The 17,487-nt window shown below is 37.0% G+C and overlaps 1 protein-coding gene across 1 annotated transcript in view; it reads left to right on the plus strand.

Moving 5' to 3' along the window:
• wu:fj29h11 (uncharacterized) overlaps window positions 1–17,487 on the plus strand; it is a 70,752-nt gene that overhangs the window by 35,494 nt on the left and 17,771 nt on the right. Inside the window, exons 18-24 of the mRNA XM_051918781.1 lie at window positions 3,545–3,816; window positions 6,860–7,079; window positions 7,293–7,473; window positions 10,310–10,436; window positions 10,836–10,910; window positions 12,155–12,343; window positions 15,552–15,817. Coding sequence (XP_051774741.1) covers window positions 3,545–3,816; window positions 6,860–7,079; window positions 7,293–7,473; window positions 10,310–10,436; window positions 10,836–10,910; window positions 12,155–12,343; window positions 15,552–15,817 — 1,330 coding nt within the window. The remainder of the gene's footprint in view (window positions 1–3,544; window positions 3,817–6,859; window positions 7,080–7,292; window positions 7,474–10,309; window positions 10,437–10,835; window positions 10,911–12,154; window positions 12,344–15,551; window positions 15,818–17,487) is intronic.

A 17,487-nucleotide genomic window follows, 5' to 3' on the forward strand; every position in this document is an offset into this window, starting at 1 on the left:
ACAAAATGTGTAAGAAGTGATGCACTCTGAATACTTTCCAGATGCACTGTATAAGACATCCCTGGAAATAACCCATGGTTCATCTTTTGGAGCAAAAATTAATATAAGACCCTGTCTTATTTTCGTGGAAACACGGTAGTAGCAGTGATCTTTCCCTTGTGTAAGACAGTGTCAGCATTGCATTCCACATGATTTTACTGTCCACGTTTTCTTTTATGACCAACCACAGACACCAAGCTGGCTTTGCATCTTAATCATAACAACTTACAAAAAATGGTATGAAACATAACACTTTAACCTCTAAGCATTGAGCCTTTTGGTATCCGGTGCAATTAAGAGTTTATTTCCATGATCAGCTGTGTATAATGTATCATGGAACCCAGTAGTGAAACATGTTAATAAAGTTTAGGAATCTAAATCTTAAGCACAGAGAGTCTGGGTCAAGAGATGTTTTTTTTTTTATTCTCAAAATTCTGCAATAGAAGCTTTCTATCAGAATACACTGTAGCAGTCTCAGCAGGTATTTGCAGACTTTAGTCATTTAAAGGACATTCAATCAATTAACATCTCAAACTTGGTTAACCCAGTTCAGGCTTGTGGAGAGCAGGAGCTTGTCCTGACATTGTTTCCCACATGGCAGTTCTAGGCAGGGTGTCCACATGCACACACATGGCCGGATTAAGGTGGGTGCTATTGATGCTGCAGCATTAGGCCCATTACTGAAATAGGCCCAGATGAAAACAGACAAGAATTTTCCGGAAGCTGAACAGTTTCCCTTTGCTGTATTAACCTCAAAATAATTCTTAGAATGAAATTTGGAGTCAGACTTTTGGATGCCTAGACACAGCGTTACTTATTATACAATTACTATTGTTCTTTGCGCTGTGACGTAACTACTGTATAACGTCGTCGTGTTTATTGTTAACCAAAGATTTCAAGTTAATGCTATCAATTTTATGTTAAACAGTTTACTTAGTAATTTAGCTGCGTTTTTTTGCAATATCTTGGGGATTCTTGCCACTTTATTATTGTTTGGTATGTGCCACGTAGTAAATTTTTCACCTTGAAAATTAGTTCTACAGTAAAAATCGATGGCTATTTAAATGGTTATCTGTAAAGGTAAAACTAAAAGCTGGCCCGCAGGCCCGGCATGGATGTTTAGAATTTTTATAATCTTCGACAGGATTCTGGTCTATTATGAAATTTAAATCATGGACACATTTTTACATTTTAGTCACTTTGACCCAATGTCTCTGCAAATTCATTTTTTCTTACTCTGTTTCGTAAAAGAATTGCGAAATTTTGTGTATTTCATTGTTAAGTTTTCTGCATTAAGTGCACTTTTCAGACAATTGCTATTGAATGTTGATGTTACATAGTTTGATGTTAATCTCGAGTTATTACGATACTACGTCATTATTATTAAGGCTTCTTGGTCAGATTGAGTGCGGATGTACGGTGAGTCTCGAATGCACATGCACCCATGCCGAGAAAAAATAGGCGTTTTTTGTGCTGCAGCATCAGGCCCAATTTCGTCTTAATCCGGCCCTGTGCACACACCCACATTAGCAATCACACAGAGTCTGTTTGGAATCTCAAGTCAACCTAACCAGCGTGTCTTTAGTGATGCTGAAGGAAAAGCAATGCAATGTGGGGAGAAAGTGCAGATTTCACATAGACATGAGATTCAAACCTAGGATACCTGATCTTTGAGTTGGCTGCAAAAACCACTGCACCTCCATCATTTTTTTTATTTTGTAGGCTTTATTACAAGCATTTACGGAGAATTTAAGACTACAGTATGTGATTTTAAAAAAGTAAATTTTAGATACAGACAGTAAAATTACACAACACAATGAATTGATAAATAAGAAACGACCTCTGACTTGATAATGGCTACATGACCTTAAAGAGTGGTTCTGAGGAGACTCAAAAAAACACGTTTGGAAATGTTATTTTTAGAGTTTCTTCTAAGGGAAAAAACTGACATTTGAACAGAATATAAAAGATTATTTTTCCTCATATGATGATTTTTCCTGCTGCATTATTAAGGCAACCTGGTTCTGCTGGTCCTAATATGGGATGGAAAAGGGTTTGGGGAAATAAAGAAGTGGTGCTAAGTTGGGTTTTTGTTACGAATCTTTAGTTCCACTAATATTCAACAGAACTTGTAATACGAAAAAACACATCTTCAGTGTATAATGTATCTGGTGCCATGATTATCCCAGTTCATATTGCCTACCGGTGGGTGACGAATCCAGTGTTTTATGAACTGAGTTTCACAGTAATGAGAGCAGCCACTCCAAAGGTGCTGTCTCTGTAAAACCTTGGCTGCCATTAGTCATGTATCCCTTTCTTAACTGTTGCCTCCTGCTTTTGTGAATTTCCCATTGGGATTAATAAAGTATCTATCTATCTATCTATCTATCTATCTATCTATCTATCTATCTATCAATCTATCAATCTATCAATCAATCAATCAATCAATCACCCAAAAAGCCACAAGGCTGAAAATCAACATAAACAAAACTTTTGCCCTTTTATCCTAAAAGATGATTACACTGAATGAGTGAAAAAATGGTAACCACTTATATGTGTAATTGCACGGTGTTCATATGTTTCAGTTCTCTGCTACAATGCCAGCATTTCCTACACACTTTAACACAATTTGCACATACGTTAACCCAACAGAGATACAAAATTGGCCTGCACAGCCATTGACATCATACAGACATACAGTAGGCACAGTCACAAGACATGTAATTGGTCAGATCCTGTTTTTTTTAATAGAATAGATTTAATTGGGAATTTAAAGTAGCATACTAATCTACTGATAGCAAGGAGCTGCATAAATATGGTAATTTAATGTCTGCAATAAGGAATTTGAAATATTATTATCCATACAATATGAGATAAAGAGTTTGGAAAATTATGTCTGGAGTGTAGCAGTAAGTGGTGAGCAGAGTGTGGCACATTTACAAACAGAAGTACGATTGGCTCTTGGGACAAGGGGTCCTTATTTAGTTCCATTGGCTGAAAGGGTTGTTCTGTAATCCAGAAGTGCCAAGTTCAAGTCCTACTACTGCCATCTCCGGAGGGAAAGTGGTTGAGAGAGGGGCATCACCCTGAACAAATTCCTCTGCCAAGACTTCTAAATTGAGGCTAGCATATGGATGTCTGCACACCCTGTGCATAGCAGATAGGCAGCACATTACGAGCCATTCTAATCAATGTACCCATTATGTAGAGTGCAGCAGGGCTGTTCTCAGGGCAGAAAGCCTTTTAAGTGTCAAACTGTACAAGGTAAAATCAGCAGTAAAAATCAGAGAACAGGATCTTCATAAATAAATTAGACAGTGCTGTAAAAAATATACAAACGACAGCAATACATCATGCCTTGATGTATGAGAACCATTCTCAATAATATTGACATCATGTTTCAAAAGCTGATTCTTTGTGGTACGTATTCATGTCAACTGCTAACTACTGTGCACATTTTTTTTTCTTCATCATTTTCTGAATTTTGTGTCTTTTTTACTTTAAGGGCCAGGTTTTCCCAGTACCTTAAAGCCCATGTGTTGGATTCCCAAGGACAGAAGATAAATGAGACCAGATCATCATTTGTTTTTCACTTGATGACAATGCCATGGATTCCAGTTCGTACCACAGCTCATGGCAGTTCACATGCAGACAAAGTGGAGTTTTTGAATCCTAATAAAGTGTACTTGCAATCGGAAGAGCTTTATAAACTTTTGGGAGCACATGTTAAATACATTCCTATTTACCTGAATCCAAGTGACTTTGCGGTTTCTATAGGTATGGAAATTACAACTACTTATGTGTTTTTTTGTCACAATTTCTTTTTTGTCATTACATTTTTATTGATTTCAACAAATGCAACAAATCATGTAACATCTGGTGCTAAACTAAAAAGGATAAAGAACTATTCTGCCTCCTTCTATCAGGGTGGTCCAGATCTAACTATGCAACTTTTAATGCAATGCAATGCAGTAATTGCATAGTTAGATCAGGACCACCCTGTACATCCCATTGGGCCAGAAAATAAAATGGCTGAAAGATGAAAAGATCTGAACATTGCTGAACACTGACCACCTAGCTGATCAGCAATGAGCCACAAAATTTGGATGCATTTCATTTTTCTGGCTGCAATGAGCCGCTGCTCCTCCGCATCGAGAGGAGTCAGATGAGGTGGCTTGGGCATCTGATCAGGATGCCTCCTGGACGCCTCCCTGGTGAGGTGTTCCGGGCACGTCTAACTGGGAGAAGCCCCCGGTGAAGACCCAGGACATGCTGGAGGGACTATGTCTCTCGGCTGGCCTGGGAACGCCTTGGGATTCTCCCGGAAGAGCTAGAAGAAGTGGCCGGGGAGAGGGAAGTCTGGGCATCTCTGCTCAAGCTGCTGCCCCCACGACCCGACCTCGGATAAGCGGAAGAGGATGGATGGCTGCAATGACTTTTGGCTTCAGTGTCATGTTATAGTGCTACTGAAAGAGACTCGTATAGCAGAGGGATTCTGAAATGTCAAATGTTTCAAATCCTTCATGATGTCAGGGTTTTGAGTGCATGATAGAGGACACAGATACATAAATGTGTCAGTATCTCACTTACAGATGTCTTCATGTCAATTTAGAATAAGTCTGGAAAGCATCCTAATGTCTTTGGGCATCCATCTTTGTAGGCTTCACTGTTGCTGGGTGTCCTCCCACTGCCTTCATATTATCTGTGTGCATGTGTGTGTGTTTTTTTTTTTTTTTTTTAATTTGTTTTTGTTAATGTGAAGGCAGATTCTTGACTGAGTTAAAAAATGCAAGTCAAGAATTAAGGCAGAACAACAGAAAATATTACACTCGAACAGCAGAACATGAGAAAGTGCCATACATTTAAAATCATTATGAATGCAGTGGTTTATTGCAGCTTGACTCCAATGTGAATAACAAATGCTCAGCAGCTCTTTCCATATTCTTGATGAGGAGTGTTAAATGCCTCTTTAAATATGAATGGGTTCTGATTAAGTGATTGCGTATTTTCCTAATGCTGTACTTGTGGCTTTATTTAGTTATTTATTTATTTTTTAACATATAGAGCAGTATAAGAAACGGGTTTTCCTGTGTATTTTCAGACTGATGTTAATAACTGGGTCATATATGCATAACATTGTAAATCAGGAATGTCTTAAACATTTAAATATGTTGAAAACATATATATATATATATATATATATATATATCCTCTTTAATAAAACCCCTGTGTGCGTCCAGTGTCCGTGTGTGTGTCTCCTGGTGAGGTGCGCATGCGCGGGGCAAGGTGCAATGCTTTCAAAGCAGATGCTTTAAAGGCCGCCTGACGCGTCACACAAGACAGAGAGGGCGGGACCTATAAAATATCGCGCGGCTGATCCAACCAGATTTCAGTAAATGAGGTAAGACCTAAAGCAGAAAACACGAAAAATCCAATCGGTACTGAGACGCGGAGACCAGCTTCCCCATTGTTATGCAAGTGTTCACTCTGAGGATGTCAGATTTGCAATTAAGAAGCTTGGCCCTGTAAAGTGTCAGTCATTGAAGGGTTTTTCCTAAATATACGAATTTTCATGATATTACAATACGATGACTTTTAAAAGTAGATTTATTTTCGCACACATTACATCAGTTGCTGGGGAGAATCTGCTGATTGCCCATTTGTGACAGAAAATTAAACGCATATTACGGACGGCAAAGCCAGTATTACTGTCAGAGAAAATTGCAGGCATTTTACGGAAAAAAATTAATGAGGTAAAAGGTCCCTTGCCATTCAATATAGACTGTTCCTACTAATGTTTATGGACTACTGTTCTAGCGCCCGTTATTGTAACGGGCTTAATGTCTAGTATATATACACATATATATATGTACACACAAACGTATATAGGTATATGTATATATACAGTCTTTCTATACTGTATATATAAAAGGGAACACACATAACTTTACAAAAATACATAAATTAGCTAATCAAACAAGTTGATCATCTTTCATTTACATATACCAAAACAAAAATTGTGGCTCATAGTCTCAAAAATACATTTTTATTAAATGTTAAACTCCAAGCTTTCCTTTCTGTGATCCAGTGTTGTAGCGAGAAAAATATTCTTCCCTTTGAAAATCAAAACTGATAATCCATTGACAGCCACAATATACTCACGTGTAAGTTTTAAAAAAGTATTTGGTTTAATAAACACAGAGGACGCACATATTTTTCACACAGTCAATAAAAAGAACTAAATATTCAGAGCATATGAGAGAGATAAAGTGATAGCATTCTTGTCAAGTGAAGTCTTCATACAGTTTCTGTACTGCCATTTTCCTCTCTACAGCTGAGAACAACAAGGATATCACTGTCTGATGCAAAGCTTGCACTCACAAGAGGGTATTTAGGAAAAGGGTGAGCTTGGCAAAAAAATAATAATTGTAAACAGTTCATGGCAGCAATTCAAGTTAAATTGTTTATTTTCCAATGTGCAATATAAGAGATTAACAAACACAAGACTACAGTACATTATATAAAAAATATTGATTATTGAAAGTCGATTAATAAGTAGTAACTCTAAAGTGTAATGTATTAAGAGACTGAGTATCCAACCATCCCTTATCAAACTTGCTTGATCAGTTTTAGGGTCAGGGGATACGCTCACCTGGCATTATCGGGTGTAAAGCAATTGTGCTGTCTTGTGTTCACACTTTGACTCAGTTTAGTGACCACAGTTGACCTAGGATGCTTGTGCAATGCTTGATTTACTCTAATTCTTGACTTTTTCAACATCTTGCATGTGATTTTTCTGTCATTTATTTCCTTCTCTCAGGTATCAAGATTAATGTTACTGTTGAAGAAATGCTCATACTTTTTAAGTCATGGTGCACCAGTTCAGTGGCAGCCAGCTCCCGGGAGTCAGAAGGCGGGTATTTCACTACTACCACTGAGCACATTCATTTCATCTACAAGTATCTTTATCAGAACTGTAACCACTTTCAACTGAAAGAGCTTTTTCATCAAACTCCAGCAGTGTTTGTTGAATATGAAAGGTAATCAATCAACTATTCCTTATCACAGTTTGTTTTTAATGTTGTGGACCTACATACATTTATTTTATTCAGTTTGCCAAATCCGTAAATGAAACGACAGGTAAGGTAATTGCTTTAACCCTTTAACATTTTTGAGAAAAAGACACATAATAATTTGACTTTATTTACTAGTGCCTCACAGTAATCTCAAATATATTTTTTCCTTCCTCACAGGAGAGAAGACTCCTGCTCTGGAAAATTTTACTATATGAAGGAAGTGTGCTGGTCTGATCCGACAGGAATGTTTCAGAAATACAGAGATCTGATCAGAGGATCTGAAGGAGCAGTGCAAGAGCCGCGTGTTTTGGCTCCATTTTATAATCAGAACAGTGATTTAAAAGATTTATTTCTTAAGGTACGTTTTTATCCTTTATCCCAGTCGCATGGGTAAAGAAAAACAAGCGTATGAAGATCACTTGGACACAAAAAAGGAAGACAGTCAGAAGACTGGAAGATATTCTTTAGTAAAGATGACAAGTTTCATTAATTGTCTTCTTTTGATAGCAACAATTTGAGTATACTGTCACAAAACAAAGCAAAATAATAATGCACAGTGAAGATCATTTTAATATTATCTGAAGTACAGAATTTGTGGTCAGCTATAGAAGATTTTTAGGAGTTCACGCAATGCCCATGGCACATATGAACAAAACAATCAGAAAACTTCCCACATTCATTTATTTTACAAGCAGAGGTAGAGTTGTTCGAGTATACTGTCAGCTGTATTAAGTTCAGTAAAATTTTTACTTTCTGGTCTCGCCAACTTGCATAATGTCTCCACTCATGGACAGCATGATCAGTAAGTATTACTAGTCAAATGTAGATCTTACTTAAAACTGCTGGAGCCTTTATTTCTCATATTTTCCCCAACATTAAATATGAAAATCTCTGACATATTGGGCAGTTACTGCAATAAATTAAAACAACTTTGTGTCACCTCATGGCATCTGTTATCAGTACCTCTAGAAACTGCAAACCACTGGTGAATTATATGTGTATTAAATACTTTATATTGTATTCTCACTGGGTTTGTTAATTACTATTTCTGTAGGTTATAGTAGAAGTAAATTTAATTTACCGATTGTGAAAATTTCTCATACAGGGTGCCACATGCTGTCTTAATTCCACCAATACAGCCTTGTGCAGAGCCTCTGCAAGTTGCATTATTCACCATTTCTCAGTTTGAATTAGTTTTCAGATGTATGTCTTGTTTACATTACGTAAAGATGAACACTCATTCTTTTGTATGCCTGTTTGAGATTCTTGCACTGTTCTTCACTCCGCATTGTAGTCTGAGTTGTGTACACCTGCTGCTTAACACCTAGTATTAAGACATTGCCAGTATTTCCAGTATTTCTGGAAACCTTAGACTCTTCTTGTGTTCCTGACTATGGAAGATTTTGTCACCACATGTCGAAGGTAATTTTTCTTTCAAAAAGCATACGTACTAATTTCATATGTGTCTGTATGCAAGTAACAACATCATTTATTTGTATAACACTCATTTTCATACAAATGGTGTAGCTTAAAGTGCTTTACAAAATGAAGAAAGAAAAAATATAAAAATTAGGGAATACTAATTTACAAAGAATAAAGTCTGATGGCCAGGGAGGACAGAAAAAAACAAAAAAAAACTCCAAACAAAATCTGCAGGGGTTCCAAGGCCATGAGACAGCCCAGCTCCCGCTTGGCATACATAAGTACATAAATTACTGTATATTGATTATAATCATCTATCCATTTTCAAACCCGCGTTTCCAAGTTAGGGTTGCAGAGATAACCTTGCAGTTGTAACAATTATGAATTCAGTTCACATAAGAAATTGTTATTGATGCCTTTAATAGCATCTGTATATACTATTTGCTAGAGTAAATAGTTACCATTCTTGTGCACCTTTGATATCTACAGCACTTATCTAATAGTGCTGACACTCAGTAGATACGAAGTATATACCACCAGTGTATTTTTTTTTTAAGAATGTTTAATACTTTTCTCACATCAGCATTACATATAGATTCTCATAATGTAATCACCCTGCTTGACTCACCTAAAATGGGCAAGCAACACAACACACACACTCTCTTCCTGGCAATCGGCTGACACGTTCTCAAAATCATTATATAGACTCAGCTCTCTTTATACTCTGTTCACTTGGCTATACTTGGATTACCCATAAAAATGAGAAGTGAATTTTTATTTGTAGAAATAATGCTTCTGTTTCTGGATTGGGGTAGAAGTCTCAAGAAGACTGGCATGGGATTGCCACAGAGTAAGGAGGGCGAGTGCAGATGGTGGGCGAGTGCCATGGTGTAAATTGACTTTTGTAATTGTGTTTCTGTGTTAGTAAGCATAGGATGCAAATACTGGAGTTTCAGGAAAAAATATTTATTCTTCATTCATTTTTTTTTTTTTTAAAGTTAAGTGAAAATTAAAAAGAAACAGTGCTTCAAATGCTACAGAGTGTCCTGACATTTAAAGTAAATATATAAACCGCAATATGAACAGCTGAAATTAGCAATCGTTAATATTCTAAAAGTTACAAAGCAAAAGGGAGAATGTTGTTGGAGGATGCGCTTTCTATCAGGGTAGCTGGCTGGCTATCTAGTAATCATTTATCTCTAACCTTTGTACTTTTCGCAAAAGGATTGCATTTCCTCACACGTCACTCTGTACTCAAGCCAGGGTTAAGGGCAGGACTGGTCATTGATTCCCTACTTTTCACATGAATTTGGAGGTGCAGGTGAATAGTTGTTCCTTGTTTCAAATGCAATTGTAGTCAATTATTGTGATCAAAGTACTTAAATTACTTTCCATTCTTGAGACAGTCACTAGCCAAATATATAAAGTTGGGATCCATTAGTTCATCTATTGTTCTCAAAGTCTTAACTTTTGACTTTCAACACATATATCTTTAAAATGGAGGTACAAATCCAAAATATAAATAAGATGGATATGTTGATTGAGAGGTGAATTAACGAAAATGTTTTGAGAAATAATGCATTTAGTTTGCCTGATCTTTTAAAAATGTATTAAGTGCTTGGTCATTAATAAAATTAGCTCATGTTTCCTTTAAAAAGTAAGGAGTTTATTGTGTTAAATTTTGTAAATTGTTGTGTGCTTGAATTACTAGAAATGGAACAGTTTGTTCAGTGATTTCTCTAACATTAAGATCAAATTTTTATTTTGTTCAGGCACTAAATATTGATAAAATCCCTTCTATGAAGCAATATGTTGATCTCCTTGAAGTCATTTGTGCTGAATGGCCTTTGCCCCCCAAAGAACTCCTTCAGGATGTTTCCGCCATCTACGCAATTTTGGGTGAGTTTAGGTGCATCAGAGGTTTCATCTACGTGTTTGAGCACAGAATTGATACAAATGCAAAAGGATTTCACAATGTGAATATTACTATAAAATCTCAAGTATTTCAGTACTTTATCTTATAGCGTAGAAGCATTTTGCTTATGGAGTAATGCATTTAGTATGTTTGTACAGTATGTGTGCATGCAGTGTCCCGTAACTTGGCTTTTCCACCAAAGCTGGTGTTGATTGGTTGTGCTGTACACATGCATATGTCTGCCAGCTCAGCAGGCTTGCCTGTGTCAGACAAATTGCAGTTGTGGTTAGAAAAGTGCAAAAGAAGATATAATTACATTTGATTTTGATTGATTAAGAAAAGTTCAAAGTTTAATAGGAACTATGTTTACTTTATATTTCCAGCCAAAAAGTGCAAAATCCATGTTGATAATGATGGTGAGACTCAGGTTGACGTAAACTATCGTCAGTCTCTAAGAGGTTGGTCTTTTTTTTTTCTTTTGCTTATTCATTAATTTTAAGAGTCTGCTATCTCCAGTAAATCTAGCAGCTTCTTAATTATTTAACTGTAAACCACAAGATTACTGATTCAGTCCCTTTCTCTAGCTTACTGTGTGACCCTGAACAAGTCATGTCACCTGCCTATAGTTTTCTAGCACCTTGATATTCACTTTGAACAGTCATAGATACAGTATAATAAAAGATTTGTTTTGATATAAATTATAAAAAATATGTTTCACTGAATTTTTTAATTCCACAATAGGTCAGCTTTCAACTGCGCCCATCACCTTGAGATGGAGAGATAGCTTTAGTGTGTAGTGGGCCAAAGCACTTGATTTTATTGACAATGTTTCAGAATTACATGTTTCATGTTAAGCATCAAAATTAATCCAGGTGCTTGACTTAAATTTTAACTGAGCACTTGGTATAGGAATCTTAGCAGCAGTGCCAGTGTTTACGGTGTGGCATCTCTTGAAACTGGCTTACATTCTACTATGCTAGTACCAATAAAATGCTTTACTTTTACATTTCAACAGATGTTGCACCACATGCCTTAGTACTGCAGCATAGATCTTGATACCTGTAAAAATTTATTTATCAGTGATAATTTGCAACAGAAAATATCACATTAGTCTCCTACACTAATCCAACTAACTCTACTGTGCCCACCCAGGTTTATTTTTATCTCTGACATCCTTCAAAATACATCAATAAAACCATTACTTTATTAAATTGTTGACACATAAGTAATATTTATTTATTTGCTGCTCCACTGTTGCTTATTTACATATCTTTACTTCATTGTTAATTGGCTGATGGGTAAAAAGAAGAATTTAATTAATTTTAACAAGTAGTTAAACTATGAATTACCAAAAAAGTGTACATGAAATGGACTTCTGTGCCATAATGGAAAAAATGAATGTCTGAAATGTATAAAAACAAAAGCCCCATATCTGTGGAAATATTCAGTGTGCAGAGGGGCGAAACATGCCAGCTAATTAGAGATAAAGATCAGTCAATGGAAGGAATTAAGAAATTGTTTGGAGTTAAGCCCACTAGCCACAGTAGCCATTTATGAGTAGTGTCTCGAGTCTCCCCCATTTTGGATTTTTTTTTTAAACCTACTACTGTACCTACTTTGTCTTCATTAATCTAATTCTAATTTTTTGCTCTTTTACATTTGCCTTTATGATTTTTTGCCTTTCTTTTATTCTGCTATTCAGAAATGCTGAAAGATAAGAATGTTTTCCCCACCAAAGGAAATTGCTGGGTTTCACTAGCACGACAGCCTTTGATTCCTGACAAGAAGGACCTGGAATGGATTTTTAAACAGAGCGGCCAAGTGTGCCTGCTTAATCTGCCACCCGCTGATTTGAAGTATTCCGTCAAAGCCAAGAGCGCCTTGAAACAAGGTACAAAATAGAACTGCCTGGCAGTCTGCTTGATTTGTACTTGATGAAGACTTGAGGCAATTTTAAGTAATAAAGATCAGTTTTATGAATAACTTTGAATTGCAATATTTGTTGAAACATCAGGAGTAGCTCATCAGAAGTGTGTTAGCTACAGTGTTTACTCTCACATACTCAATAACTTTGTGTTAAATAGGACACTTTCTTATTACACCAGCCTTTTAACATTGCATCTCTGTGTGTGTTTGAAAACTGCACTTCTTTGTCTTTTAATCCCCAATGTACAGTTTAAATTTAGTAAGCTGCACTGTTAATCTGAAAGCTTTTTTTCAATTAGGCTTCCTGTATGCAAGTTAGTTTCTCATGCATATTAAAATATTTTTAATATTGGGCTCAACATTTCCATTTCATTGATCAATTAGATTGGATAAACTTTATTAATCACATGGGATAATTCAAATGCATACAGCTGTAGAAACATAAAAAAACAAGAATACCGACCCACAGGACAGATAATTAATCCAATCAATCAATACATAAATAAATTAAAACTAAACTTAATGAGTACATCAGGTAGAAGCATTGAATTGATTGATAGCAGTGGGGAGAAAAGACCTCCGGAGACGCTTCTTAGCACACTGTGGTAGAATGAGCCTGGGTCCAAAACTGCTCCAAGAGAGCGCCTCTTGGATGGGATGGAGGGGATTTTTCATGATGACATCCAGTTTTGCCATTATTCTCTTTTCCACAACAGCTTCTGGTGTGTCCAGGATTGGCGCCATGATGGTGCAGGCTTTCTTGATAAGTTTGTTCAGGCATTGGACTTTTTATTTGTTCCAGTTGCTCCCCCAGGTGACTGCAGTGTCAAACACCACACTGGCTACTTTGGACAGCTAGAACATTTCGAGCAGCTTGCTGCACACATGTAAAGTACCTGAGTCTCCTTAGCAAGTACAGTCTGCTCTTGCCTTTCTTATACAGTGCCACCGTGTTATCAGACCAGTCCAGTTTCTTGTTTATTTGAACCCCCAGGCAGCTCTGCACCACTTTCACGTCCTCCCCCTGAATGGTGACCGGTCTCAAAGGCTTCTTTGTATGTCAGAAGTCCATCACCATTTCTTTTGTCTTGCTGACACAAAGTCCCTCAGCCTCACAGATCGCTGTCTGTTAGTCAGGTAGTCCGTTATCCAGGAGACTGCAGGAGCATCAAGATTCAAACCTTGAACTTTTTCTCAAGTTGATGAGGCAGAATGGTATTAAAATCACATTTAAACCAATCAAAAATTAGAGAAAGGTACATTAGATACATAATATCAGTAAGAACTCAACACGTGCACAAGTATGGAGGTTGGGTGCTGACAGAGACAATGCATTAATGTATGAGTTGAGGACCATGCACAATGTCCCAGATCCCTTTTGATGTCATAATATTCTTAATTCCACAAGCTTTCAACAGCATTAGTAGCATAATTTAGTAGAAAAAAATAACTTAAGTCTGTCAGCAGCTTTATCTTTTTCTTACTTCCTTGCAATATTTATCTTCTTTGTTTTGTCTGAAAGTCCATTTTAATTTGTCAATGTGCCATTTAAAATTCTGCTGCTTTCTGGTAAAAGGCAGTGTGTTAATTTCAAACACTTATTGTATTATTGTGAAAAGAGCGCCATGTTGCATGGATATCTCAGGATTTCCACGTCTGTGTCCATCAGCTTTAAAGTGCATGTGTTGTGCTCTTGTTTGTTTGTTTGTTCCTCTGCCCACCTTTATGCCATCAGCATGCACCCACTCTCAGCTGATTGATGGATATTTCTATTTTTTTCAGTCCACATTCACCTTATTTTGTAGCGCTCCTCAGCATGATTGAAGAGAGCTGTAAGTCAGAGCGAGTAAAACATATGGGATGAAGGCCATCACACCCAGATTGTTTTTTTGGTGTGTTAGAAAGAGTACACATTTTATAATTTAAACTAAATTATTATCTTTTCCAGCTTTTTAATTTCATGCATTAGTTACGTGTCAGCTGTTTGTTGTACATTCGCATTCTAATTACAAAAGCACATTTGATAATAATGCTAATAATAAACTTTTTTTATGTAGCATGTTTTAAGAGGGATTCACAAAGAACTTCACAATTAAGAAAAGTCACAGCAGCAGATAAAGCATATTTAAAATCAATGAAACAATGCTTAAAATAAACATTAAATAAAAGTAGTACTAAAATCAAGTTTGTACATATAAATCTTAAAACATGATTTAAAAATGGAATCAAAAAATTGCTAGAGAGTTGGGAAGCTTGCTTTTTAGTACATTCATCCAATCCTTATCAAATATGCTCAGGGATAGTTTGGGGTTGTTATCGTGCTTACTGTTAAGTCTTTTTTAGCCATAATTACAACATGGTAACTCAAAATCTGTTTACATTTCTAAAGATTGGCCATTCCACTGATTTTGCTCAGATTACCTACACTGGTCTCTGAAATGCATCCCAGACCATCCCTGATCCACCACTGTGCTTCACAAAGCGCTGCAGCCAGGCATCCATGTACTTCTTCCCAATTCTTTTATCATCCTGATGACTTTGAATCAAATATTGTACATTTGGACTTGTTGCTCTGTAACACTTTATGCCACTGATTGCTGCTCTACACTTTTGTCATTTTTCTCATACGACAATCTCTTGTCACAAAAAGCAAGTGAGACTGCAAAGCTATGTGTGTTCGATTGACTAGAGATTGATTTTAAATTGCTTCCATGTGATTTGGTGCTTGAGTAGGGACTGTGATGAATTAGCACGTATTCCAAGTCTGTTTCCTGTCTTCCTCCAACTTCTGGCAGGATAAGCTTTGGTCCCATTTGCCACTGCCCCCCATAATCCATAATTTAATTAATTGGGTTTGAGAAGGTTATGTAAATGTGGGACACCACTTAGTGGAAGCTAAGGAGAATTCCATTAAGAATTTAAACCATGAAGCACAGTGGGAAAGGTAATCTTAAACCACTGGGGCATGTAGTTGATGCGGAGACCCAGACAGCTTTCAGATATAGACAGTGTGAGCTATTGGAACAACTTAGATATTAGCCAACTAAATAAATTTGAAAGTCAGGATACTCTCCTCTTGTATGTGAAATGTATTATAATCTTAAACAAAACTATTTATAACAGTCTATTTTTTTTGGACAAGTTCAACATTTTCCACCCATTTCATTCTACAGGGAAGCAGGTGTTGAAGGAAAATCAATTCACTTTTGAGGAGAAGGACAGAGCCCTTTTCTTGGACATTTGTGACGTGAAAAAGCTTTCCCAATGCATCATAATGCAAGCCCAGACAGAAAACTACAGGCCGTGCCCTGCGATGCAACACCTTGTCCGCCAACTTGTTCCATACATCCAAAAATTTTTATACAATCATGCAGCTGTCTACCAAGAATTAGAAGAGAGAAACATCTCAGAAGCCATCAAGTCACTTTCTTTTGGACAGGTATGAAAGTGCTTCTGCCCCCTAAAAATGTGGACACATGTTTCTTCCTGTCAGTTCCTTTGCTCTGTTTTAGCTGGGATTTTGTCTTCAGTTTGTCATTTTACCTGAGTCTGCACACAACTTGATAAGCTTCCTACTAACTAGTAAAATGATTCAGTTCTTCTGATAATACCTTACTGGCAGAGCGATTCTGAGTTCTGTTTTGTTATTAAATGGTCCAGATTTCCATTATTGTGGTTTCTTCTATCCACTTAACACCACCTGCCTTTACCACCAGTGAAACATAGTGGAGATGGATTGTAATTTCATACTGATTTGTCTGAATTTCTGTCTCTGTCTCTCATTACTGTTATCTTTATATAATACTAATCCATGCTGTCAAACAATATCGGTGCATTACAACTAATCACGTGTGTCTTTTGCAGTTGGAGGCAGGCAGATTCAGTGGTTTGCTCAGTATACTCAGGCAGTGCAACTGATTAAAGCGCTGTTAGTCATTGGGCTTCACAAATTGCAAGCTGTGAGAAACACCAAGTGGAAGCCATTGACACATCTCGCACTGTCCAGCCAACAACAGCAGTCCCTCCAGTGTTTCTTTATTGTGCTAATGAACGGCATGAGCTGTCAGCATCCGAAGGAGAAACTGGAAGCTACATCATGGATGCCTTATTTTATTGAACAGTTTATACTTTGGATTCCACAAAGTAAATCTTTCATCTTGTGTTGGTATTAGTGTGTTCAGGCTGAGGATGAGAGCCAAAATTTATTTTCACAGATTGTCACTGGGATAAAGTCTGCATCCAGTAGTTTGAACAGGAGAACCAAAAGATAGTCAATGGAATCGCACATCCTCAGGATGAAGTTGTTTAAGATTAATCCTCCTGAGAAATGTCATAGCCACTGTTTTTGGCGTGCAGAGGGAGTGATTTCTGTAGTCATTATGTAACTTTTAAGTCATATCTGTACATTCAAGCTCTAATTACAGAAGCATTTAAGAAGAGTTCTACCTTACATCAATATGGCTGAAAGTCTCATTTATTGCAATAGCACACAACCGCACACAAGTCTGAAAACACAGGAATCGGTCCCAAAACTCAGGTGAACTTTTCTTCCCGTCCTCCCCACAGCCCAATTCTCTTTGAGGGCTGCCATCTGTAGGAAAATGTTGAAGAATGAAAACAAAGCGACTGAAGTCAGACTGCTGTAAGAAGAGGATACGTGCTGCTGTTTGTCGCTGCTGTAAGGCTGTTAGAGTTGATAGAAACTAGCTTAGTTACGAATGGAAATTAACTATGATTTGAGGAGTATAGCAGATCTATTAAGTTTTAATATGAGTATTCTAGTATGATTTTATAATGAATTATTGACAGCAAAAAACTGCAATATAAAATCTTTCTGGGTCACCCTTGTACAAGCACTGTGATAAAAACTGAAAGAAAGTGCTGTACAGCGAGTCACCCGCCTGTGATGCACTAAATACTCTCTGTTTTCTGTGTCCTGGTGTTAATCTAATGATTCTATTCCTAATTTGTTAAAGTCTGCTAATAGTTAAATATCCTGTAGAGTTGGAGTTTGGAGAGGCTTCAGTTACATTGTATTCATTGTGTGCCAACGGGCAGAAATGCTGCATCCTGACCTTTTGTGGACCACCAGATGTCTGTTTGTAGCAT

This window comes from Erpetoichthys calabaricus, chromosome 14 (genome assembly GCF_900747795.2).
Source record: "Erpetoichthys calabaricus chromosome 14, fErpCal1.3, whole genome shotgun sequence".
Lineage (NCBI taxonomy): Eukaryota > Metazoa > Chordata > Cladistia > Polypteriformes > Polypteridae > Erpetoichthys > Erpetoichthys calabaricus.